Below are 27,232 nucleotides of genomic sequence, written 5' to 3'. Positions count from 1 at the left end.
ATTTGGACTTTTGATAACAGGATTTCTGCTTTTTGGATTTGTTGGTTACCTGACTTATCGAGTGATTCGCAAAACGTGGGCGGCTGTTCAAAGCGTTCCAAAGTTTCCTGCGATGTTAGATGGAGTCTGTAGAGCGATCAACACTCAGACTGAAATGTGAAGAGAGCAGAATCGCAAGCTGGACACGATTCTTGAACAGAATCGCAGCCTGGCAGCGGTTGGACTCAGAGGTCAAAGGATATAATCTTGGAGAAGTTGTACGCTCGAGATCTGCAGAAAATACCAGAAATTTGGCTATTTGGATTCGCAATTAAGACATACCAGTAAAACTCTTAAGGTAGTTGGAAATTCACAACTGCCTGAACCACAACATTTATTGTTTTTCTAAATCTGGCGCCCCAATCTGGCCTTGGCAACTTCTGCTAACTGGCTATCGACAAAATATCTCCTGGATGTTATATAAACACGACGCTCTTCCCCAGCACTCCCCTACCAGCTGTGTGCTGATAGGACTATGCAGCCGATTGATAAAACTTCCATCTCTTCTCAAGGACAATGGCGCTTCTATCAGTGTTGACAGTCTAATTCTTGCAAACACACTCAGACTTATATATTCACATCCTCAAGATTCTACCGTACCCTTGCTAAATCTTCACTTATGTGTGTGTTGCTTACCCCTGCTGAGGTGTTTTGTACTATTTCAGACTATTTTGCTAAGAATAGAGTCTAAAATATGATTTTTTTTCCTCCTATCTTACTTTACCTAAATGTGTGATTTCATTACTTTTCATAGATTTTCAGATTTCTCAGGATTACCAGCAAAAGCCAAATATTATTAGTATATGAAAATTTGACTAAGGCTGTTTTTACACCAATGACCATATATTTTTAGATTTCTTAGAAGGATTCATAAATTTTTAGATTTCTTAGGATTGTATTACAACAATTTCATACCAGTGAAAGCTAAACATTATTAGTATTTAAAATGTTTGGACCTACCAGTGACCCGGCTTCTCTACTTAGACTTCAGTGAGTGCCCATGACTGTTACTGTTTGAATGATGGGAGCACAGCTGCCTCATACCAGCGACCTCAAGGATTAATGTTATCATTTTTCTTCTAGCACAGGATGAATTCCTTACCACAGAGGACTTAATGAGCTAATTACCTCTATCAGAAAGATTGGATTAGAACCAGCTCTTACCAGTAAACTCCCAAGGATTATTAATGTCATTTGATTTGTTTTTTTGTGTTTGATTTTCTGTATCATTGTAATGTCTCATGTACAGCGCTTTGAGTGCCTTGTTGCTGAAAAGTGCTATAAAAATAAACTTGACTTGACTTCAGCATACCGTCAAGTTCTGCAGGAGCAAGCAAATTACCAGCTATGATTCTGCTGTGGGCTGCATGGTGGTGCAGTTGGTAGCACTGTTCCCTTGCAACGCTGGAGATAGGCACCAGCTCCTCCATGATCCTATATGGAAGAAGCGAGTATAGAAAATGGATTGATGTATTTAGTTGTGTTGAACCAGGGAAACATCTAAAACACCGGCCATTCACGACTGACTTTGAACACAACTGGTCTATCGCATAAAATCCCAATGTAATACATTAAAGTTTGTAGTTCTAGTGTGCTGAAATATAAAAAGGTTCAAGAAGTATTAATACTTTCTCTTTGTACTTTACATTCTGTATTTTAACAAACAATTTAGCCAACATTATGATTAGAAATTAACTGATATGAACACGTTATCATAGGGGGTGTAGAGGGTGATAAAATCAGACGATCGAAGGTCAGCAGTTGGTGAAGGAGGGATAAGGTTTATGTCAATGGTTTCAAAAGTTACGGTCGTGCAAGATTCATGTGTCAAACGTCCTATCGGAGATTTGTTTATTTCAAGGAAAATAAATTTAACTTTAGAGTTGTGTTAAAATTCAATGGTTGAGTTTTAGGTCTCATTTATGCTCTGTGTCTTCAACTACTGGGGTGTTGTAACTCTGGAAAAGGGGCTGCATGAAAAGTCCTGCGGTGCCGACCACGCACACGCATACAAAAATCCACAGGAAGAGGCGGTCAATCACCATTGCCACATATTTCCAGTCTTCAATGATCTGCAGAGAACGAGAAAGGTTGTTAATGACCTCTTAATATCCCAAAAAAACTTGGATTTTAATTTTTTCCTGGACAAAACCCCCCACATTTTTACTGATTTGTTGTCCTGTATAAAACACACATTGCCTTCCTTGTATGAACAGCCAACCAAGCTGTCTTGTAGAGACCTACAGGCATACAACAGATGGGTGAAGTGCGGCTAATTTGCAATGTTTTCTGACGAAATCTTGAGTGACCCCAAACATCTTCTGCCGCTTTTTTGTGTTGCCTCCATGGAGCCGAGACATTTTTAAAGATGTTATGAGCAACAGCTCTTCCGGCTTTAAGAAGGATTTTTCAAAGCATTTCTTCATAGAATTATTCCCTTTTTAATTATTCAGTTGAGTATATGGATTCTGGTGATAATGAGTTAGAAAGCAGCCAATAAAACAGAAATCCCCAGGAAGTCTGGAAATTTTTGCTCAGGGTTATGATTGTGTTTCTTTAGATGTAAAAAGTAGTAACAGGTGGTTTGAAGGGTCTGCATGAAATTCCAAAAGTCTAGTCAATATCAAATATTGGTCAGTCAGGACCAAAGTAACTGACTAATGGACCATGCAGAACATTTAGATCCTAATTCTGACCACATGCTGCGACAGATATGAAGTGACAGCATTATTAGTACAGACTGTCAGATGTGCTTATTTAAGATCAAATAAGTAATGAATAAGCAAATAAATGTTTATGAAAACAATAAATTAGATAGAGGTCTGCAGAGTATAAATAAATACATGCAATGCCTTGATAAATAAACGTATTTGTAACCCTTAAACTTCTAAAGGTTTTTTAAGACTACAACCAGAGATTTCAATGTATTTGTTTGGAATTTTATGTGATAGACCAACACAAAGTAGTGTACAATTGTAATATGGAAAGAAAATGTTAAATGGCTTCCAATTTTATTTTACAAAAAAACTTTTTAAACATCTGGCATGCTTTGCTTTTCATCCCACTGACTCTGACATCCTTAAATAAAATCCAACCAATTGCTTGCAGAGTACACCCAATAAGTAAATAAAGTCCATCTGTTTGTAATTTAAGCTCAGTATAAATTAAAGCTGTTCTATGAAGGCCTCAGCGGTTACGCATACAGGCCCTTCTCAAAATATTAGCATATTGTGATAAAGTTCATTATTTTCCATAATGTCATGATGAAAATTTAACATTCATATATTTTAGATTCATTGCACTGAAATATTTCAGGTCTTTTATTGTCTTAATACGGATGATTTTGGCATACAGCTCATGAAAACCCAAAATTCCTATCTCACAAAATTAGCATATCATTAAAAGGGTCTCTAAACGAGCTATGAACCTAATCATCTGAATCAACGAGTTAACTCTAAACACCTGCAAAAGATTCCTGAGGCCTTTAAAACTCCCAGCCTGGTTCATCACTCAAAACCCCAATCATGGGTAAGACTGCCGACCTGACTCCTGTCCAGAAGGCCACTATTGACACCCTCAAGCAAGAGGGTAAGACACAGAAAGAAATTTCTGAACGAATAGGCTGTTCCCAGAGTGCTGTATCAAGGCACCTCAGTGGGAAGTCTGTGGGAAGGAAAAAGTGTGGCAGAAAACGCTGCACAACGAGAAGAGGTGACCGGACCCTGAGGAAGATTGTGGAGAAGGGCCGATTCCAGACCTTGGGGGACCTGCGGAAGCAGTGGACTGAGTCTGGAGTAGAAACATCCAGAGCCACCGTGCACAGGCGTGTGCAAGAAATGGGCTACAGGTGCCGCATTCCCCAGGTCAAGCCACTTTTGAACCAGAAACAGCGGCAGAAGTGCCTGACCTGGGCTACAGAGAAGCAGCACTGGACTGTTGCTCAGTGGTCCAAAGTACTTTTTTCGGATGAAAGCAAATTCTGCATGTCATTCGGAAATCAAGGTGCCAGAGTCTGGAGGAAGACTGGGGAGAAGGAAATGCCAAAATGCCAGAAGTCCAGTGTCAAGTACCCACAGTCAGTGATGGTCTGGGGTGCCGTGTCAGCTGCTGGTGTTGGTCCACTGTGTTTTATCAAGGGCAGGGTCAATGCAGCTAGCTATCAGGAGATTTTGGAGCACTTCATGCTTCCATCTGCTGAAAAGCTTTATGGAGATGAAGATTTCATTTTTCAGCACGACCTGGCACCTGCTCACAGTGCCAAAACCACTGGTAAATGGTTTACTGACCATGGTATCACTGTGCTCAATTGGCCTGCCAACTCTCCTGACCTGAACCCCATAGAGAATCTGTGGGATATTGTGAAGAGAACGTTGAGAGACTCAAGACCCAACACTCTGGATGAGCTAAAGGCCGCTATCGAAGCATCCTGGGCCTCCATAAGACCTCAGCAGTGCCACAGGCTGATTGCCTCCATGCCACGCCGCATTGAAGCAGTCATTTCTGCAAAAGGATTCCCGACCAAGTATTGAGTGCATAACTGTACATGATTATTTGAAGGTTGACGTTTTTTGTATTAAAAACACTTTTCTTTTATTGGTCGGATGAAATATGCTAATTTTGTGAGATAGGAATTTTGGGTTTTCATGAGCTGTATGCCAAAATCATCCGTATTAAGACAATAAAAGACCTGAAATATTTCAGTTAGTGTGCAATGAATCTAAAATATATGAATGTTAAATTTTCATCATGACATTATGGAAAATAATGAACTTTATCACAATATGCTAATATTTTGAGAAGGACCTGTACAAAATGTGATGGTGAAAAACTCTTCCCCCTGAAGACACCATCCCCATGGTAAAACACAGTGGTGGCACATCATGCATGTATTTAGCAGGAACAAGGAAACAAGTCAGCACTGATAGGAAGATTGGCTAAATATAGGACAATCCTAGAAGAAAAGCTGTTTCAGGCTGCAAAACACTTGGAAATAGTGCAGGGGTTCACCTTTCAGCAGGACAGCAAACCTGAACATACAGCCAGAGCTATGATAGGATGGTTTTTCTTTAAAGCATATTCATGTCTTAGAGTTGCCCATTCAAAGTCTAGATCTAAATCCAAAATAGAAAGTTCCAAAACTAAAGTTCACGGACACTCTCCATCCAGTCTAAGCTTGAGTTATTTTACAAAGCAGAATCTGCGAAGATTTCAGAGTCTAGATGTACAAAGGTTGCAGAGACATACAACAAAACCCTCTTAGCTGGTAACTGCAAAGAAAGGTGGTTGCACAAGTTATTGACCTTGAGGGGGCTAAATAGAAATGCAAGGCACACTTTTCAAATTTTACATACAAATTCTGAAAACCTTCCACTTTACAACTATGCACTGTTTTGTGCTGATCTTTCAAATTAAATCCCAACTGAAATACATTAAGGTTTGTGGTTGTAGTGTGACAGAAAGTTCAAGGGGTATGAATACTTTTGCAATGCACTCTATTTTAATACTTCCTCCAAATACTTACCCCCTCATCATCATCTTCACTCTTCATTTTCTCAGCAATGTAGCGTACTCCATCCACTGCATCCTCCACATCGATATTGCTTTTGAGCGTCATCCTCCTCCTGATATCGGTGTTCTCCGATGAATCTCTGATTCTCCAGCCGTAGCGCTTGGCTGACTCTTCATTGACAAAGAAGGACGATGAAGAATCTGCCACTCCTGCAGAGATTCCCGTCCCACCCTCTGCTCCACATGACCTCTGATCTGAGTACTTTTGCTTCTGATGTTTTTTCCTGAACTTCTCACGGATATTAGAGCTACCAGGTCTCCTCATGAAGAGGAAAGAAGGGAGCCGGTGCAGAAAGACCTGCTTGACCCAAGGTGGCATGGTGTGTGTGCTTGGGGAACGATGGTGGACGTTGAGCACACAAACACTTGTGACAATGGAGAAGGTGACCAGCACCATTGAAAACATTAGGTACTTCCCAATCAGAGGCACTGCTAAAGATGTTGGTGGCACTATCTTTGAGATAAGTAATAAAAACACAGTCAGGGCTAGGAGGACGGAGATGCAAAGAGTCATCTTCTCACCACAGTCTGATGGAAGGTAGAACACCAGGATAGCCAGGGAGGTGATGAGGATGCAGGGAATGATCAAGTTGATGGTGTAGAACAGAGGTTTCCTCTTGATGATGAAGTCATAGGTGATATCCAGATATCTGATATCATTTGGGTCTTCATTCTTGCGTCCTGGCAGGGAAACAATATCCCACTCACCACTGGGTTTGAAGTCATCCCGTGAGGCATAATCACTGAGGAGGATGAGATCTATCTCTGTGTGGTCGTACGTCCAGGAACGAAACTTGAGGGTGCAGTTCTGCTGGTCAAAGGGGAAATCCCGGACTTCAATTTTGCAGGCAGACTTGTAGATAGCTGGTGGGAGCCAGTCGACATCTCCATTGTTGGAAACTAAAGCATTGGAGTAGAAGGAAACTTCATATGTTCCATCAGCGCTGAAGGAAACAAGCAGATCAAAAGGAGAAAGTTAAACACTGTAGAAAATAAAACCCATTAAATCATGATTAATTTATATTGTTTTTTCTTTCAAGTATATACTAATCCTCAAAATCATTCAGACCCCTGGGAGATTAAGATTCAAGCGTTTTTCATTCCAAGAAAAGGTTTGTTTCTGACTGAAAATGACACCAGCATCTCTGGAAAATATAAGTAAATGTTTTTATAGCTAGCTGAATAATCAAGACTTTATCGGCATAACAGCAATCAAATGCTTCTTATAACTGCTGACAAGCTTTTGCCTGTCTCCACTGGTATATTGGACCATTCATCTTTTGTGATCTTTAGCTCCCTCTATAGATTCTCCCATTCTAGTCACTCCAAAACTTTCACATTATTCCCATTAAGAAGAAAGATCCTCTTCAAACAAAAAGATAACTTTAAATCTAAAGAATTATAAGTATGTAAAATTTGGAGCCTAATGGTATCAACCCACCTAGTAAAGGTTGTGTTTAATACCTGCAATTCTGAATTATTAACTTGTACAGTAATGTTTTATTAATGCTGCTACAATTTTCACAATTGCTTAAGATCTCAGACCAAAACTATGTAATCCTGTGAAGAAAATAGGAAACCCCATTAAATATGAATTTCTTTATTAAGAAATGTTAACATTTTTAGTGTCAAAACTATTTTTAATCACTGGAAAAGAAAGTGATTTAAGTGCACTTAACAAAAACCGCATTTGCTTTGCTCACTAAACAAAAGACATCAGCAAAAATGTGTTATGCAGCTGAGGAAAACGTTTGGACACCCCACCGCTTAATAGCTTTGAGGGATACATCGTCAATGAAAAGCTTTTGGTAAACATCTACCAGTCTCTGACACCAGTGTGAGGAAAGTTTGCCACACTCCCCACTCTCAGCTGCGAGAAGTTTTAGGGGTTTATGCTTGTGCAGATTTTATGAAGGCGAATTGGCCAGGTCGTGCTGCAGCAAGGCATCCCCAAAACATGGCACTTCCAGCTCCATGCTTGGTCTGTACTAGGGTCAAAACGATTCAGTTTTGTCCAAAGAACATTATTCCAAAAGACCTGGTCTTTGTCTACACACTCTCTGACAGACGTTAGTCTAGCTTTCATGTTTTTCTTAGAGATTAAGTGTTTCCCCCCACTTTCCATGAATGTTAAACCTGTGCAAAAACTAATCTCACTGCATCGAAATGTCTTCAACCTGTAGACTATATTGTGTAAAGTGGAACGCCTTGTTTGAATTATTTTAAACCTTTTTAAGTCTCTTGCCACACTCACAAGTTGCTACAATCTTTCTCACTTCAGTCAATAGTGCAATAAACAAAATGTCTGATCAAACAGCGAATTTCCTTCAAACTGCTGAGTAAAGTTGTTTTCATAATGTGAACCTGATCTAATACGCCTGCTTGTTATTTAGCCGTTTTTAAGTGGGAATAAATGTGGGGGTGTCCCAGTTCACTTCTCACCACCTTTGTTTGACATTTTACTGAAAATATAAAAAAAAAAGATCTTTAGTTTATATTGCTTGTTATTCTGAGTATAGTTAAAAGTGATAATAAACACCCATCTGTCCAAATCAACACACAGGTTGCAGTAAGGTGTCTTAATTTTCACATGACTGAATACAGTATGTCGACCTCAAAAATAATCACCAGGTCAACAAACCATTGATTAGTTAACAAAATGCCCACAGTCCACAAGTCAAAACATCAATGACTGATCAAATGTCTACTTCGCTGATATTTTTACTTTTGAGGATATTTACACACAAAACAGAAATACCTGAAGTAGACCAGATCCTGTCTGTAGACGAAAATGTATAATGGACTTTTTTTTTTTTAACCTGAAACAAAACAATTTTTAATGTACAGTGACCAGACAGCATTTCATCAAGCCTGTTTACAGGTTAATTATAATAACATTACTGCACTGTTCCATTTCTGGCTCCACTTAGAGCTTTGCCTGAAGACATTGAGGGACCTGAAATAAATATACCTTCATATGAATATAACATTCTCAGGATATATCAGCTGAATTCCAGGAAATAGGCTGATAGTACCAAGATAAAAAAATGATACAAATCTTGAAACACCTTCCTCTTCAAATCTACTGAGACAATGCTTTATCCCTCCTCTGTCTTAGAAGAAGATGTGATGCATTATGAATTAATATCAGATAAATCATAATGAAGTCAGGCATTACACGCTCAACTAGCTTACTGTAACTTCTGGTTTCTAAGTCTGGGATGTTCATCTGAAGACACGAAGTAGAGCTGATCTTCTCCTGTCAGTTAACCTCTCCATACAGGCATCACATTTTCTCAGTGTTCCTTAGTTCTCCATATTCTTCCAATAGCTTAATTTATAAAAACCCAATGGATGTAATCAGGAAGATATGAATGTTGTTCCCCAAAAAAGACTACCAGTGGTAAGAACAGAAGTTGTTTGGTTTTGGGTAAGTTAATTTCATGAGAATGAAGCGGTCTGTCTTAACTTTCATCTTATGAGGTGGTCTTTAATAATAATAATTTAAACTTTATTGATCTCACAATCTCACAATAGAGAAATTGTCCTCTTCATTTAACCCATCTCTTAGGAAGCTGCCATTGTGCGGCGCCCGGGGAGCGTGGAAGAGTGGCAGGCTGTGGGATTCGAACCAGGGTACATGTGGTCTTTCCGAGATGCAAATGCACTGCTCTCTAACCACTAGGCCTTTATTCCCCCTTTATCCAGCCAATCATTCTTTTACAGCTACATAATGATTGTTAGATAAAGATATTTTCACCTCAATATTTTAAACAATGAGTCTGAACAGTTCTGTTGAAAATTCTATCTCATAAAAAACATGCAAATCTTTTTAACTGTGTTCTTAATTGGCATTTTACACCCCTTTTTTCGAGGATGGAATGACAAAGACACCTAGTGATCAAGTTTGGATTTATTCTGGATTTTGTTTAATTCACACATGATCAAAATTGTGAATGTTGAGCTCAAACATATAAAACACCCTCACTAATATTTGCTTAAATATCCGTCAGTTAGCTGAACCTCCATGACCCACGTTTGGTAGCCATCAACAAGTTCAATTAAAAAAATTCAAGCTGGATATTTGACAATTCTTTGAAGAACTGGTAGGGCCAGGCTTTCAATCAACGTTTTATAAATTTTCAACAGGGTTGAAGTTGGAATTTAGTGTGTTTGGGGTTATTGCGCTGTTACAACATCCAGTGGTGCTCAAGATAGGCTGGTCCCTATCTGCAGCAGTCACTGAGCAAGAGGCAGGATAGAGACAGACAGGAAATGTAGAGCTTCAATCTGTCCCTACGCTCTGGGAAGCCGCTCCATCGCCTTGATAGAAAGAAACCAAACCTTCTCTGTCACCTGAGGAACACATCTTAAGCCGTAGGTATGGCTTACCTTCGGTTAGCTCTCCAATCCACAGACTGCCGCTGGACCTCTCTCATCTCTGTGTCCTCTCTCTAATGGCGTTAACAAAGCAGTTTCTGTCAGAGACGTGTTGTGTATCTTTGCTAAGGGAAGTTATAATCAGGACAGGTCCCACAGGTAACATTTGGAGGCTGGTAAACATTAATGGGTGTGCTGCTTCGTAACTTGTTCTAGATAGACGTTACTACAGGGTACCCCTTCAGTGCTGGACACAGGATCTGGGCTGGAGATGAGCATCTTTGAATGAAATTACACTGCTGTAGAAACTCAAATGGTAACAGAAGGGTCAGCCCATCCAGGGCGTTTGGAGCTCAAATCTAAACATGTCACACAAGCAGTAGCCTAAAAAAGAAATTATTTAGACCACCCACAGGTATGGAAAGCCAAAAGTATCACAGTTCAATAATTTGAAAAGTACTAAAATTGTAATAAAACAGGTGATGCATGAATCAGATAAAAAAAAATCTTTACATTAGATAAACAAATAAATGATACATTTTTTATCTTTAGCAATTTTTCATGAATATTTTCATAAATTCACTGCCTCTGACATAAGCCATCTTACTTGTTATAGAGGACGATATCTGGCAGCCAGATGTGCTGTGACGGGAGTCGAATTTTCTTGATTCCCTCATACTCCTTGGGATCCCACATTAATCTGTAGTCGTTCCATCCCTGATGCAAGATTAGAGTCATGCAATTCCATGTGAATTAATTAATTCAAAAACACGCACACGGGAGTTTAAGAGGCATCCATTATTTATCCCCTACATTGAACTTTGAAAAGATGTACGAATAAAAAAAACTTTTAAGGTCATACATAAACAGGCTGGTTCATCCATAAAAATATTGGTTGAGTCAGCTGTCAAAGTGTATTTATGATCGCACTACACCAGAATCTTTGGCTAGCGTGCTGTGAGCTGACCTCAGCAGTGAACTGGCATTGCATCTGTGCACAATTTTTTACAAACCACTGCACTGCCACAAACCTAAATAAATTTGTGTGCACCTGACAATGACTAATATACCTAAAGACATGCTGCAGTCTTTCACGCTCACACACACACACACACACACACACACACACACACACACACACACACACACACACACACACACACACACACACACACACACACACATATATATACAGTAACAAACAATGTACTTCCAACTAAATCAAACCTGGGTTAACCAACAGTTGGTGGTCATGATCTGCTCCCTTTCGTTCTGAAATGCAGACAAACATGGCAGCACAGTTCAGACAAAGATAGAAACCCTTTAAAATAACCATTTGTAAGATGTGATGGTGCAATAGTATTATGTCTTCTCAGTGGTGGGATCCTGTGTTCAATTACCACGTTGATCAGCTGGGCCAGAGACACCTGTATGTAAATGGTGACCTGCTGGCTGTTGTTGACAGCCGGCCTGATCAGCTTGTTATACCGCTCCGGTGACAACAGGTGACTCACCAGCCTCTCCTCTACGTCTGCACACAGGGCAGCTGGGTACATGTGGAGATAAACATACACATAGACCAAACAAAAACTGTTGAAATATGTATGGAATATGTCATGGTAATATGCTTTGCAGTGCCTCTTATATTATAGGTTTTTATACACACCTATATGAAAATATTATAGGCACAAAAATCACAATTAATACAGCTCAATCTTTCCAGCTTAATAAATTTAGTGAAAAAAGTAAGTAAATTTGTGTTTGTTTGATTATTCCTTTGTAAAAATGCTTCTTGACACCAAATCTTACATTGTTTGGAAAGCCTGATTATTTCCCCTTGAATGACTAAATATTCGTATAGAAAATGCATTTGTGGGTTGAGCAGCAGAGTATGTGGCTTGTAACCATGACAAACTTGCCAAATTCTCTCTGTCAGTGCCAAATAGTTGTTGGTAGAGCCATGATGACGATGTGCGGCAGCATCTCTTTCACTAGAAAATAATGCATCTCATCATGGATGCAATTTCAATGCAGAAATGTATCTAGATTATATTTTGCAACCAGAGGCAGTCCCATATCTCCACTTTTACAGACCAAGCTTTGTCCACCAAGATGTCAACACTGAACTGCACAAAATGAGATTAATCAGAGACTACCGCCAGAAAATGGAAGTGGAGAGGATGGAATGGCCTCTACTGCTGCCTTGACCTTATTGAACTCTTGTGGGATCAGCTTGAAGATGTTGTTTATGCTAAAGATATCAACTCAAACACACAAGCTGACTTTCTCAAATGCTATTTAAAGAATGGGGTGCCATCCTACAACAGTGTGTGTGACCAAACTAGTATCCAGCATGAGAAGGAGGTACACAGATCTTCATTACACTATGGTAAACCCTGTTTGTAATTCTTTTAATTTCTGATATATCTTGATTATTCAAGCTTCAATCATCCACTCAGAGTTGGTGGCAGAGTAGGCTGTTGGTGAGGGTACAACCCACATACTCAATCTTGCAGCCCAACTCAAAGATCATTTCCAGTTATTTACGAGTTCATACAAAAACAGATGTGCAAACACTTCTAAACTCACATCAGTGTGTCCTCTGACTTCAGTATTCCATTTATTTTGTGCAGGGCACCAGTACCTCTGGAATCGCATTATGATGCTTACACCATCATAGTTGACAGGTGTTGTGGTGTTCTTAGCTTTTATTTCATGAAGTGGTCATGGAGGCTCTGAGAGCAACTAAACTTCAAAAAGGAAGGTCCAGGTATACTCTAATCATGATCACTCTGGATTCATCTCCAGCAAGCCTCCAACAGAAAAGCAAACTGGGTAAGTGTAGCGTATCTGACCTGTTCAGACGAGACAAATAACTCTGTGGGGAACAACCACATCAGTACTAGATAAAGACAGTTTGCAAAGAGAATAACGGGCATCCCAATAAATAAGGCAACACCAGAGGTTGGGACAACCATCTTCAGAGATTAATGGTCACAGTGTTGTTTCTTCGTTTTTAATTTGTGAATGATCTTTGGTTATAAGATTAAGATGTTTTATAAAGCAAAGGCTAGATGAACTCCAGAAAAACCCCAGGCCTCACAACAATAACTGAGCAGCATGATTGCTTGTTCATAACTGAACAGTAACAGAATTTCAATATAAGCCTCAACAATTAAAACCAAAGAATATATTATATAAAACTAACTATTACTATTAAACTTCAGATAAAGGGTCTCCACGCCATTTGTGAGCATAGAGCTATTTGAACTTAGTTTAACATTAAAAAAGACCTTCTGCAGTTGAGCCTTTATGACGTTGAAATCAACAAGATAGAACTATCAAGACTTTAAAAGCATTATTTTATGGGTTTTGTCAATTAAAGAGACTAAAATCAGGTGTTTTCTGCTTAAACTTTCTACTGAAAACTGTCTCCATCTGTAAATTGTAGCATTACAGCATAGAATCCATCAATCAACATTCTCATATGCAGCCTTTTTACGTCAGCTTGATCAATAGTTTTACAGTTTTTTGAAGATCTTTTAAACTTTTTCTTTGGACTTTGGCTACAGAAGTGTGGGACATATATGGGCCGTGGACACCTGAACCACCAAGTGAACTGAAACCACCACCATAGAAAGGACCTGGCACCCAAAAACCTCTGCAAAGCCAAAGAAATAAAACCATACTCGAAGAACTTCATATTCATAAGCCAACAACACATGTACAGGATAAACAGCAATAAGTCAATCTCTCTGCAGCCTTCTTGCCAGCTCACAATATCAAACAACCCTTTTCTGCTTCACAGAGGCTCTACCTAAGACTTTTTTATTTCTTCTCTGTTTTTGTAGTGGAAAAACAACAACAGTGTAACTTGGCACTTAAGTACACGACAAAGGTTCTATTTTATCTGGATGCCATTATGTTTTTTGATGTTAAAAAAGTATCTTTAAAATCCAGAATGCAATACGCAAGTTCCACTTTCTGCCCTTTTTATTTGTGACCATTTTCCCCATCGCAGCTAGCACTGTGTTCATGTTAAGTCAACCAGAAAGGGCTGAAATTTTGACATGTTGATATTAAAACTTTTTGTTTTAGCTGCAGACGCATCCTTTGCTACAAATGTTCTAGTACACTTAAGACATGCTCTGTTACTGCATTTTATGCGATAAAATGTAGATTTTTTTAAAAAGGAATCAAGCTATTAGCGTTTTCTCTTTCATGTATTTCTATTACTGACAAAAGAAGCTTAAGTAGTTTAATGAAAAATCTGCAGAAAGTGCAGATTTTTTAGCAGATTATTCTATTAATCGGCAAAATATTGATAGAATACTTTATTTAAAAAATAATTGTTAGCGGCAGCTATGATTCGAACAAGAGAGACGTGGGAGAATCTGTAGACAGGTCAACTATTAGCAGTGTACACCACAAACCTTACCTTATTAGAAGAGTGGCAAGAAGAAAAGAGTGGCTTTTTTTCATTGTTGTAAGAAGAATAGAGCTACATACAGGGGAACATATTGGAAACTGCACAAGATTTGAGACTAAGGCAGCATTTCATCTCCCAGCTGGACAATGACCCTATACACACAGCTGGAGCTATAGTGGAATGTTTTCTATTGAAACATGCTTGTGTATTAGAATGGCCAAGTTAAAGTCCAAAAATTTATCTAAATAAAGATTCTTTGACAGGAGTTGACAACTTGAGACACTCTTCGTTCAGTCTGCCTGGGCAAGAGCTGTTTTGCAAAAGGTCTAGAGGAAATTTCTACATATGCAAAACTGATAGGGACATACCTCAGTAGTGGTGGAACAAGGTACTCAGTCAGCAAGGTTGGATAAAAATATATGCCAAACTTTTCTGATGTATTTTGGTCAAATATTTTCCAACTCATGTATCATTTTCTTTCCATCCCATAAACTATCAATAAAGTATGGTCCATGGATATTTCTGGGCGAATAGTTATTATTGCAAGGCACTGCATACATGCCCATAGGGGTACAGTTCAAATCTCAGCAGAATGGTCGCTATGCAGTGATAAATAAAATATAGGATATCAAATAACCTTATTGCAGTGTTTTGACCTTGCAGAAAGGGCCCTTCTGTGGGATCCTCCTTTTGCTCCTTTCCTGGCTGTTCCACACCAAACAGAAGATGCCGACTTTACTTTAAAAATGTAAAAGGGGGGGTTTAAAAATAAACCGGACAACAAAATATTAATCAACTGGGAAAGATGAATGTCTTCACGTGCATGCGAGAAAGGAAAGGAAGACATGAAGAAGTGAAGTGCAGATTGTATGAGAAGATGTAAGGTGTTAACTCTGACAGCAAATACTTAAAGAGCAAATAAGGAAAAAATGAGATGTATAAGCTAACGTAAGCTGAGATGGAGCTTTGTGTCTACCATTGGGTCTCATAACACACGTATGCACACCCACAGAGAGAGACACTTCGGTCCACCTCAATGCATTCTCCACACGTCAATAATTCATGGCCACTAAAAATACCATCATCTCTGGTGCACAGAGACTCAAACATAATCCGAGATTAATCTTCAGGTCTTTCCAACCCACGTAAAACCTTGAAAAAGAGTCGATCAGAACAAAAGAAAAAAAGATTTAGACATGCTGTTGTGTTTGAACAACATGGACAGATGATCTGCCATCAGATGATACCTGAGGGAAAGAAAAGCTCAGATTCTTTTTGGGTTTCTTTTTGGGATAGTGAATAATTGAGTGGACTGCCATCTGTGGTGGACCAAAGCAATTCAGGCTTCAGCTGTACTTGGATTTACTCAATACACTGCCCTAATCTGTCATTCTATTAAAAACATTCAAGTGCCTCCCATGTATTGTCGATCATATGGTCAAATCCTACCAGACCGTTAAAATTTTCTTAATCTCTTCCTCTTTAGTGAATGTTCCTTATACTCAAAAAGGGAAGAAAACAAAAACAATCTATTTTGGCACGTTCTTTCCAGCTCTCTTCGTTTCTTCTTTGAGGTGATTGGAAAATATGCTGGTTTACGATAAAGAAGAAACACAACAAGCTCAGAAAATGGCTTTCTTCTGTTTTCAGCTCCCACAGTGTGACTTTTATACGAAGCCGCAGCTTGGGCTGCCGCTACGTGCTGCCGCTACGTCATGCTACATGCGGTTAATTATGATGATTTTTCACTTACACTTAACATTTATCCATGGTTATGAGACAAGACTCTTTATGGTTTGTAGAAGCCCATATGGACAAGCAAAATGCCTTCTGGAGCAAATTGTGACACAAGACAAGTCTTAACTATTTTGCAACATTGAAAAGAATTAGGTTTAGATTAGTCAAGGTAACACCAACTGTCAAACATGATGTTTCATTACTGGAGGTACTGGTGCATTACAAAAAGTGAATGCAATTATAAAGGAGGAAGAGTCAGTCAGTCAGTCAGTCATTTTCTACCGCTTATTCCATAGTGGGTCACGGGGGAGCTGGTGCCTATCTCCAGCAGTCTATGGGCAAGAGGCGGGGTACACCCTGGACAGGTCGCCAGTCCATCACAGGCCAAAGGAGGAAGACTACCTCCAAATTCTTCAACTTTTACCGTAAAAGTAAATGAGCTAGATGATTGAAACTTAAACCGAATGTGTGTTCCAACAGTTCAATGCTCCTAAACATACATTGAAGACAGTTTTGCAATGAATAAAACATGATATTGTTAAGCTGTTGGAAAGGAATGACCTCAACCATATTAAGAATTTGTGGACCTAATATCCATGTATGTAGGAACCCCACAAATTAAAATTAACTCAAAAAAAAAAGCTAGGTCAAGGTGTAACTTGTAAAAGGCCATTTAACCTTTAGTGGGGTGTATGTATAAATTTGAGTCTGTATGAATAACTTTGACACTAGGTGGAGGAAAGAAATCCTTAATGATAATCAAACTTGTGCACTTAATTATTGTGTTGTACAAAAAAGAAAAAGTATGGTTCAAAGAAATCCTTAAAAATACAATGCTGGCATGATATTCATGTCCACGATAAGTGGATCACTGTGTCACCTGCAGACAGGGCATAGGTGACAATAAAAAATTGTAAAAACAGACAAAAGACCTTGTGTGAAGTACAGCTGCACATGAGCCAATAAATGACATAAAAACAATCATAAAGAAGTTAATTTGAAAGGAAAGAAATTTCATCTGGGATGGCAGGGCCAACAAAATTTTGTGATTTCATTCGCAGTTGATAGGGAATTTGAAAACACACAACCAGGTATTGTTATTTTCAACTAATTTCAGTACCGTGGACAGGTCCGGAAAATAATTTAGCTCCTCATGATTTGACACCATTCAAGGAAAGAGATCACAACCCTCATGCAAGTGCTCTAGGTGGAAAGCTAAGCTTATTTCTAAATGATTACATGCTTTTAGTGTATATCCAGCACCTTGGAAAAGTATGATTACCCCTTTAACCTTTCTCACATTATATCCCTGTGCATCCACAATTGTTAAAGTATTTTATTGAAATTTCAACAAACACAAAGTATTGTGTAAATGTAGTGCATGTCTGTATATGGTAGCAGGTGTTTTTTACAAACAAAAATTTAAAAAGTGTGTCGTTCATTTGTATTTAGCTCCATTCATTTTAAAACAAAACAAAAAAAAATCCATTTCTGTCAAATGTTTTAAGAAGTCACCTAATTAAAATACAGTCGTCCTGTAATTTAATCTCAGTGTAAATACAGCTGTTCTGTGTAGGCATCAGAGGTTTGCTAAAGAACATTAGCGAATAATAGCTTCTTAAAGACCAACAAAAACAACAGACAGGTCAGGGATAAGGTTGTAGAGTGCTACAATAATCCAGGATTTGAATACCTCTCAGATAGCTGTTTAATTCATCTTTCTAAAATGGAAAAATAATGGCACGCCAGCAAATCTACCAAGATATGGTTATCCACCTAAACCTACAGGCCAAGCATGGCGAGCATTAATCTGCAAAGCTGCCAAGAGGCCCAGGCAAACTCTGCAGGAGCTCCTGAGATCACATCTTGGTTGGAAGACAGGGGAACTATTAGTTGTGCACTTTGCAAATCTGGCCTTTATGGAAAAATAGCAAGAAGTAAGCTACTGTTGAAAGTAATCCTTATGATGACCTGTTTACCAGAACTAATGTATGGAGTACAGCAAACATGTGGAAGAAGTTGCTCTGGTCCAGACCGAAGCTAATCTTTTTGGCATAAATGTCAAAACAGTTTATACCACCCTAAACAAACCACCTCTGGTAACCCATGTGGTGGCAGCATCATGCTTTTGGGATGTCTTTCTTCAGGAAGAAAAGTGAACCTAGTCCAAATGTATTGCTCCAAGTAACTGCAGCAACAAGCGGTTCTACGGAGGCATTAGAGGTGAATAAAACTACTAATGTTGTTTTTGAAAACCATGCATCACTTTAATACAACTTTACAGCTAGGCACTATTCCACTTTGGATTGGTCCATTACACATAAACCCCACAAAAATTCCCCAAAGTGTGTGGTTGTAATGGTACAAAATGTGAAAATGACCAAGGAGTGTGTAAGGCACTGTAGCAGATATAGGGTACAGAACACACATATGAGATTTCATCCACATTTTAATATTCTTCTTGTGTTTGTACACTATGCAGCTGTCTTAAACATCAGAAAGCAGAAGGTTCCATTGGTTAAATTAAGATTTGAGGCAAATGCGCACTTGATCATATTTCACATCACCTGTGTTAAAAGGAAGACAAGTTATTGAAACCACCACAATCCAGCAATAGATTAAACATTTACACAGAAATAAATACAATACTGCCCAGAGTTTAACGCTTTAACTTTAAGAAACAATAATTCGTTGCTTCAGAGCAGAAAATGCAATAACCTTCAACCAATAAACTGCCAATAATCCATATGGCCAAGAGAGTGAGGAACAATATGCAGGTCAAGAGACTTTCAAGACAGCTCCACAAACTAAATACTATCCTAATAAAATGAGGATTTGAGAAAATACTCACCTTCCACGGCGAGAACCAGGAGAGTCAGCGTTGTTTTCACTGGGACTCCCATCGCTTCCTTTCCTCCAGAGCGACGCACACTTCCAAACTTCCAGATGGGGAGAGTCTGTTGGGTTTTCCTGGCTTGGGATTTTTCTAAATCAGTGCGTCAAACGAAAATAAAAACAAAATACAGCTATAGTGATGTCATTGTGTCAGTCTCTACAGCTGACAGCCAACAGTTGATGAACCTCGGAGGCATCTAGAGGATGGAGACGAACACAGGCTGCAGACTGAGCCGGGAGATGAGGAGGGTTGATGTCTTCTGCAAGAGCGCACCGACTCCACCGCCGGTCTAGTTGCTGTCGTTGAGCGCAGAGGAAACCAGGCTGTGGAGATCACAGTCCTGCCTGGTTTTCCCTGTACGATGCAAGATTTGTTTAATAGAAAACACCGGATAGGAGCAGGAGGGACGTCGACACTGTTATCGTTCAAAAGAGCGGATCATTCCTCAGTGGAAAGATTAAATCGCTCGGGTTTCGCATCGCTGCGTCAGTCTCTCTCGACTTGATCCACACAGTTTGAAAGTGTGGCAACAAACAGGAAGTTATGAAAGTTCCCGAGAATCCTGAAGATAACCTTTACCCAAAAAGTTACTGAAAACAAGATAATCTCATTTAATTAAATTCCTTGAATTTTTAGGTTAATTGAAACTCATGGAGGGACGCCTTGAGAGTGGATTTGTTGTTTATACCCCCCAAAAGGTTGCATAATCAATTAATAATGAGCAAAATGTTAATTAAACTAAGGCAGCCTCTTGGCTTCAGGAAATACGGCTTTGTTGTTTACGTCACAAACATTGTTGCGCGGTTTTTATTTATTTCACTGAGGCTCAAAATAAATGCTATCACCATTTGAACTTATGAATAATTAGGCAAAATAGACAAGAAGCTGAGTAATACTAGCCTATTGATGAAACACTTTGTGGCTTGGCGTGAAGACAATCATCTTTTCTTGAATGTGAACAAAACAAAGGAGATGATTGCAGATTTCAAGAGAAAGAGGAAAAGGTCAAACACTATTCCCATCATGAGTGAAGAGGTGGAGGTGGTGGAGGAGTTTGAATACCTCGATGTTCATCTGGACAACAGACTAGAGTGGAGACTCCATCTACAACATCTTTTTGAAGAAGCTTGTGTAATATGAGTTACAAAAACCTTTCCTTTGGGATTAATAAAGTATTTTTAAATGTAATTGAATTGGATTAGCTTATTTGAAGTCAAAGTAATGGACACATCTTTAAAATGCTGTTAGACAGATTTGAAACATACTAGACTGTATTTATGGCAGACCTGTCAGTTCCTCCATTTTATCTCAACATTTTAGATGTATAATTGTTATAGATCTTCTTATCCAACTGAAAGAATAATTTCCCCCAGTAGTGACACTGTTTTTGTTACAAGTTTTATATGTGTAGATTGGAGCATATTTATTGTAATATGGGAACTCTTAAGTGTACTCTGATCTGGTATAAATATTCTTTTAAAAAGGCATGTTATACTGTCATGGAAAGAAATTGCACGAAATTGTCAAAGGTCCAGTTTCAACCTGATTTTATTATCCTGCCATCACACCCTGTTATAGCCCCACATGAGCAGCATGCAAGCATTAACCTTCCAAAGTCCCTGGCCGTCTCTCCCAATGAACATTATCTCTTGTGTCCTAAAAGCAGAGAAGAGGAAGCGAGATTTAATCGGAGCTTCTCACAGCTCAGTGTGGGGTCAGCTGAAGAGCCAGACACAAGCATGGAATGATAAACTCTAAGCCTTGTTTTGTGCTTACTGAAACTGACATTCAGGACATTAGCCATATGACATGCCTGCCTTCTGAAGAAACGCATTATGGGATAGTCCTGTTTTCTTAGTTTGGAGAATCAGGGGGGATTCTTACTTCAGGGGTCAAGCAAACAGTGAAAATAAGAATTACTTAGGGAAAAGGGATATTATTCTTTAGTGCAGTTGAAAATTTTCACTTCATTGACTAACCTTCCTCCCGTTTATTTCCTGTATATTTAATCTTACCAGTTGCAGTCCATCATTGCATTTTCCACACGGTTACATCAAATTGTGAATATCTATGTTTCTTTCTGCATTGCATTTAACATAAATTGACCTGGATGACTTTATTTGGTTTAGTTCTTTCTGAAAAGCCTCCTAATCACTTTCTTACGATCTGATGCGTGTTTTCCTTCAGGCAACAGAGTCAGTAACAGCGCACCCTGGTAAAGTGACCAATTTCCCTCCTGCATTAATGTTGTCATAAATTCATATCACTGGGGCACATTAGTGTCTTCGTCTGACAGCATTAGATGGGGCTTTCTAAATCCCAGTCTGGTAACCTGTCACAGTGGGATATTGTCTTGTTCCAGCGGGACAGAATCACTATGATAGGACGTCATCTCCTCACATCTTGTCATCCGGTTGTCGTCTTGAATCTTTTGTTCTTTGCCCTCATCAGCAATCATATTTTTTTAAACCTTCAGCTATTAATGTTGCAACTCTGTTGTAGGTCTTCTGTACGCTATGTCACTCTTCAGTCTTAACTCTTAAACCAAATAAACGTATACTGTGCTTCCCCAGTAGATATCTTTTATTTTGTTCTTTATCAAATAAATTTAAAACCAAACAAAGGTAACCTACACAATGCAGTTTTAAATTGATGGTTTTATTTGTCCAGGCAGCTATCCAAACCAACCCTGTCCTCTATGAAAAACTATTTTTTCACTGTGTAACTTTAAAACCTTCATTTTGTTGTTTGTGTTTTTTTTTTTTTTAGCTATTCAGAGGTTGCTGGCATGCTTTGGATCATTGTCCTGCTGGATAGCCCAAGGGTGCTTGAACTTAAGGTCACAAACTGATGGCCCAACATTCCTAAGGATTTTCTGGTTGTGAGCAGAATTTATGGTTCTAATAATTATATTAAGTCGTCCAGGTCCTGAAGTAGCAGAGCAGTCTCACACAATCATCTGTTTGACACCTTTATGTTTCTTTTTCTGAAAGGCTGCCTTAGTTTTCGGCCAGATGTAAACAGACTTACACCTTCCAAAGTGTTCTACTTTTGTCTCATCAGTCCACAGACGAATTTCTTAAAAGTTTTGGGGATCATCAATATGTTTTTGGAAAATGTGAGACAAGCCTTCGTGTTTGTTCTGGTCTGCTGTGGTTTTCTATTCGAACTGTCCCATGGGATGCCATTCTTGGCCAGTGTCTTTCTTTCTGCTGAACTCTGACCTTAAATGAGGCCTACAGTGCTTTAGATGTTGTCGTGGGCTCTTTTATGACTTCCTGGATTAGTCGCTGTCACGATAGCCTGGCCAAAGTGGCTGAAGAAGGGCAGTAGGCAGGTGTTGTCCAGTGTAGCAGATAATGTATTTACAAAACAAAGTTACCAAAAAAAACATATTAAAAAAATTCCAAAACAATTTTGACTCAAAGTTTAACATTGCACAAATAAACTGAACTGAACTTCAGTCAACCAAAATTAATCAAATACCCTCAGCTACATTGATCTGGTTCTCTCCTGAACAGCTAAATTCTTCTGCTTAAATAGTCTTTGGCTAGTCACACAAAATGGTCTCCAATGGAATATTCCAGATAGCAGGTATGACTAAACATTGCAATAATTTACTTGTTGATGCTACTTTATCCAAGTGACAAACACACATTTTAGTGTAACCATTAAATCATACAACAATATATTTGAAGCTAAGGTAAACATAAACCTAAAAGTAACTTTTAGCAAATTTCCACAGCTTCTATTCCCCTTCTTACTTGGTTCCTTTCTGTGAAATCAGCTTTCTACAGGAAGCTAGAAATACAGGAAATGAGGCAGCATTGCCTCCATTTGCTCCTGGAACAAGTCAGGCAAATTCATAACCAAGAATAAAATGTACTAATCAACTGCATTAAATAAATAGAAAAATAAACTTAACAAACCTTGTTAGAATTTATTTAAACCATGATGTTATAGTAAATCTGTAAAGCTTACAAACAAACAAACCCAGGATAGTAAATGTTTGCAAACTACGGGATGAGGTATTACTAAATCAAAAAACAAACAAGAATGTTAAGTGAAAATAATAATCTAAACTCCCTGGGCAAATGGTGTTCTCGCCTCCTGAAAACGTTTACTACTGTTTTATGTTTTCTCTATTTGTGGAAAATTGATTTTCCATTTGGTTTGTTGGTGTTCCACAGCCACGAAGGGTTTTGTAACACCTAATAGACCGAAAGATGTCAATGACCTTCTTACTTATCTCTTCTTGAATTTCTTTGGATCAGGTCATGATGTGCTGCTTTTGAAATGTTTCAGCCTATGTCATGTTCTCAAGTTTTATTTACTATATTTTATTTACTATAGAATGAGCAGTATAGAAGATGAGTGAATGAATAGTGTAGGAATTTTGGTTTTAAAGCATATCACTAAACAATTTATAGGAAGATTAACATTTAGTTTTATGCTCCTATAAAAACTTAGAACACAGCCCACTACACTATTACTTTATTTCAGTAGATTTAGGTCACTTTTCTTTTGTGTGGAACTTTATAGCATGAGCATGATTGTTTACACAATTTTTGCGGAGGAAGTATTCATATTTACAGCTGAGTTGAATTGCAGGTGTGGCTTTACAAATTTGTATCCCAATGGATTTACATGAACATGAACACTCATGAATTATATAATGTTTCATACTATTTTGCCTCCTCTGTATTGTTTCTGGTATGTCTCCACGTCACATCCATGGATGGCTCTCCACTGCTTGGTTGGTGACTCAGTGAATTATGCAGAAAATGAATGACTCAAAATGATTCCTGAAACATTGTCATTTCCTTTTCTTTCAGCACAATGGGTTCTATAAGCTGCATTGGTTTAGCTTTTGTGCAGCTGCATCAGTTCAGCTCTTGCGGGCTTGAGCAGCTTGCAGGACCGTATGAAAAACGATACAAGTCATGATTATCTGGGGCAGATCATGAAATGTGCTACTGAACATGAGCCTCATGGTAGAGTTCAGAGCCAGAGCATGAAAGGTTGCTGCAGCAGACCTAAGTCCCCACATGAAAACCAGCAAAGCAGCTGTATGATGCAGGTTTTCAGGGTTGTTGAACTAACATGAATAAATGATCCAATATGAGGTCAGTCCTTTCTAATAATGCTTTCTTTGCCCAGTCACCAAGCTTATGTATACCAACAACATGAAAACTACATTATATTCCTTTTTAAGCAGTGGAGTTTAGTTTTTAAAGGCCTAATTACTGCAGAATTTACAGTGGAATTAAGTTTGGTTAACCTCTTTAGTTTAAGTAATATGATGCATTGATGAGCTTGACCTCTTTTTGGCTTCAGTGGTTGTAGTTATTAGAATGCCTTTAACTGTTTCATATTGTCACAACACAACCAAAAATCTTAATGCATTTTAGTTGAATACATATGCAATAGCACAACACAAAATAAGGCATTGTTGATAACTGAAAGGAAAACAATGTTTTCAGATTTTATGCATGAGCATGAGCCAAAGACATCCTGCTATTCTGCTGAAGGTGTGAATGTCTGAGTGAAACACAGCAGAACTCCCTAACATTTTGTGCAATAAGGACAGCTTGAATTGATGCAGAAATAGTTGTATCTTAAATTATCAGTTGTGTAACATATTTAATGAATATGTGTTTTCATGCAATGAATGTGAATGTCTTCTTGCAATGATTATGCATTTTAAGCTTAGCATGTTAATATGGTTAAGATGTTGTATAAGGATATTATGTGTTTATGTTATATTATGTATGTCTATGGAGAGAAAGATAAGCAACTGAATGTTTACTCTGCCTGCCTGCCCAAAAGCAAGTCAAGTCTGAGTGACCTTTGCAATTTTATAAAAAGTTAGAGAAAGCACCTATATTACTGACTACTGATAAATCGAACAAATGCAGGCTATCCGTTGACTGGACTGAACCCCTCTTTAAACCACTTTATTCCACCTTTGAGCTAGATCATAATCAGATTAAGTTGGAGGTCTTTCAGACAAGGTTTCTGAGTCTGAAGAGTTCTGAATAACCATTACAGTAAAATCAGTTCAGTAGTTTATTCATTCATTGAGATATTATTTATATTTCTGTAAACAGGTACTAGGTTAAATGATAAACCGTGATTCAAGTATCATTTGACAAGTCTTTCTCATTGTAAATTAGCCTTTTTTTGAGTGACAAGTTGTAGTAAGGAGTCCTTGTCTTTTTAGGACTCACTTCAGACTAATAAGTAGATTACAATAATAATTTCTTGATAAATTAACAAAAGAGACAGATCTATGATAGAGAAGAGTCCAGTTTAATATCCGTTATACCTGGATAACCCTAAATAAAATTGAGTGCAGGTAGGTCTTGTGAGAAGTCACCTAAGTAGTAAATGGAGTCCACCTCTGTGTAAATCAGTGTCAGTATAAATATAGCTATTCCGATAGTGAAATTTGCATATGTGTGACAAAAGGTGACAAAGCTCTATGAATACTTTTGCCCAGGGTATTTTATATTAACTCATTTGAAACTAATCTCAAGTAAAATGTAATGTAAATATTTATATTTGACAAATACATTTCACACACAAATACACATAATTTAAGTGTTTAATTCCAGGCAAACATCTACTGACGTTGACTTTTAGCTAAAAATTCAAACATCAATTCTGAGAACAGACACAAAAGGGACAATAGAAGAAAAATCTGCAAGTCTTACTGTAATCACACTGTAACTAATAAGATAAGAACCATTAATAATGGTTATGATGAGCAACAAGAATAACAGACTTGTTCTTCCAGTACCGTCATCTTCTTTCTTCTCAGGCTAATAAGTTATTGGTCAAATAAGCTGTTGAAGTTCTTTTTGTAAGGACTTGGGATGATCTAATATGTCAAACTGGTAAATTGGTTGAAGGTCGACAAAAAAGTCAGCTATGTTTACAGTTTTTCTTATGTAACAAAAGATATCCAAACAGATTAAAAGATAGGGACGGGTTTAGGTTGAAAAGCGGCCATTGCCAAGGTTAGACAGTCAATTCACTGAGAAGATTGCACTCAAACCTAAAGGAAGTGACGTCAGCTAACCTAACAAGCATGTTTTTAGAGTGTAGCAGAAAGCTGGACCACCTGAAGGGAACTAAAATAAATTGGTGTAAAATAAATTTTGATCACATAAGGATCTGTGAGCTGATTTAACTTTAAGATGAAAAAGGCTGAGCAATAAAACCTCTATCACTTGTTTTGAACACCAGCTGCTTTAGCTTTTTCCTTTAATGTAACCATCTGTGAATTTTGTCTTCATCCACCTCACAGGCTAACGTACTTACCTGACTTTGACCTTTCTTTGAAACCTCCTTCAGACACACGTTTCCATTTTCATAGCCTCTGGCTAAAAATTACGGAAGCTCATTGCATTCACCTAAGAAAAGCAAAATAATCATTACGAGATCAGGATCTCGCAAATATGAAAAAAGATGTCATAATTACAAGATCCGGATCTCGTAATTATGAGAAAAGATCTAGTAATTAGGACATTGCAATCAAAGGGCGATTCCACCTAATCTTTCATTACCTTGAGCATCAGTACTGTAAAGATGCAAAACAAACAAACAAATAAACCCGGGATAGTAAATGTTTGCAAACTACGAGATGAGGTATTGCTAAATCAAAAAACAAACAAGAATGTTAAGTACAGTACTTAAACACTTCAAACCTGGACTAGATTTTTCTACACTAATAGCAGAATCTTATAAACACAATTCGGGATTTGTGAAGGCTTTTTTTGATTTGTGAAAGTTTCATAAAGGGCCATATTAATGCTTTTTTGGAATTTGGGCCACATTAGAACTGGTCCTGCTCCAAGGCAGAGTAATCTGGCCTTTGGTGTAGCGACCACATTCAGTCTATGTGAGCAGCTGGCCGAACAAACAGCTGCAGAGACATTGAGAAATGTTTTACCAACAAATTATTCATTTTAATGCCAATAAATAATAAAAAAGGCAAAAGGGCATCATATTGCTTGCAGAGCGGAAGAAGAGACATCTGTGACTCATATTTTGTGTAGTTCTCCAAATAACTAGCGAGGTCTTCCACTTAACAGTTCCTTTGGTCCCACAACTGAGTCGTTTTTCAAATCTCATGTCGGGGGATATTTTTGTATTTCAGAATTTACGAGAAGTGTAAA

The 27,232-nt window shown here is 38.2% G+C and overlaps 1 protein-coding gene across 1 annotated transcript; it reads right to left on the bottom strand.

The window, feature by feature from the left end:
* Positions 1-1,229: 1,229 nt before the first annotated feature.
* LOC124859991 (neuronal acetylcholine receptor subunit beta-2-like) lies at positions 1,230-19,484 on the bottom strand. The gene is made up of 6 exons (XM_047352934.1): positions 19,005-19,484; positions 11,388-11,533; positions 11,215-11,259; positions 10,595-10,704; positions 5,561-6,551; positions 1,230-2,111 (listed from the first exon to the last, which is right to left on the bottom strand). The coding sequence occupies exons 1-6, from the start codon at positions 19,054-19,056 to the stop codon at positions 1,956-1,958; spliced, it is 1,500 nt and encodes a 499-aa protein (XP_047208890.1). The 5' UTR covers positions 19,057-19,484; the 3' UTR covers positions 1,230-1,955.
* Between the last annotated feature and the right edge of the window lie 7,748 nt (positions 19,485-27,232).

The sequence above is a fragment of the Girardinichthys multiradiatus genome, chromosome 23 (assembly GCF_021462225.1).
Source record: "Girardinichthys multiradiatus isolate DD_20200921_A chromosome 23, DD_fGirMul_XY1, whole genome shotgun sequence".
NCBI classification, from domain to species: domain Eukaryota; kingdom Metazoa; phylum Chordata; class Actinopteri; order Cyprinodontiformes; family Goodeidae; genus Girardinichthys; species Girardinichthys multiradiatus.
The sequence above is the reverse complement of the archived record's forward strand: the minus strand, read 5'-3'. Positions and strand labels throughout refer to the sequence as shown.

Bases quoted from the DNA above. Each gene is read 5' to 3' on its own strand.
- LOC124859991 (XM_047352934.1), bottom strand. From the start codon at position 19,056: ATGGGAGTCCCAGTGAAAACAACGCTGACTCTCCTGGTTCTCGCCGTG. The intron at 10,705-11,214 runs GTTTGATTTAGT...ATCTTGCATCAG, and splicing joins CCAACTGTTGGTTAACCCAG to GGATGGAACGACTACAGATT. The intron at 6,552-10,594 runs GTAAGATGGCTT...TGTTTCCTTCAG, and splicing joins GATATCGTCCTCTATAACAA to CGCTGATGGAACATATGAAG.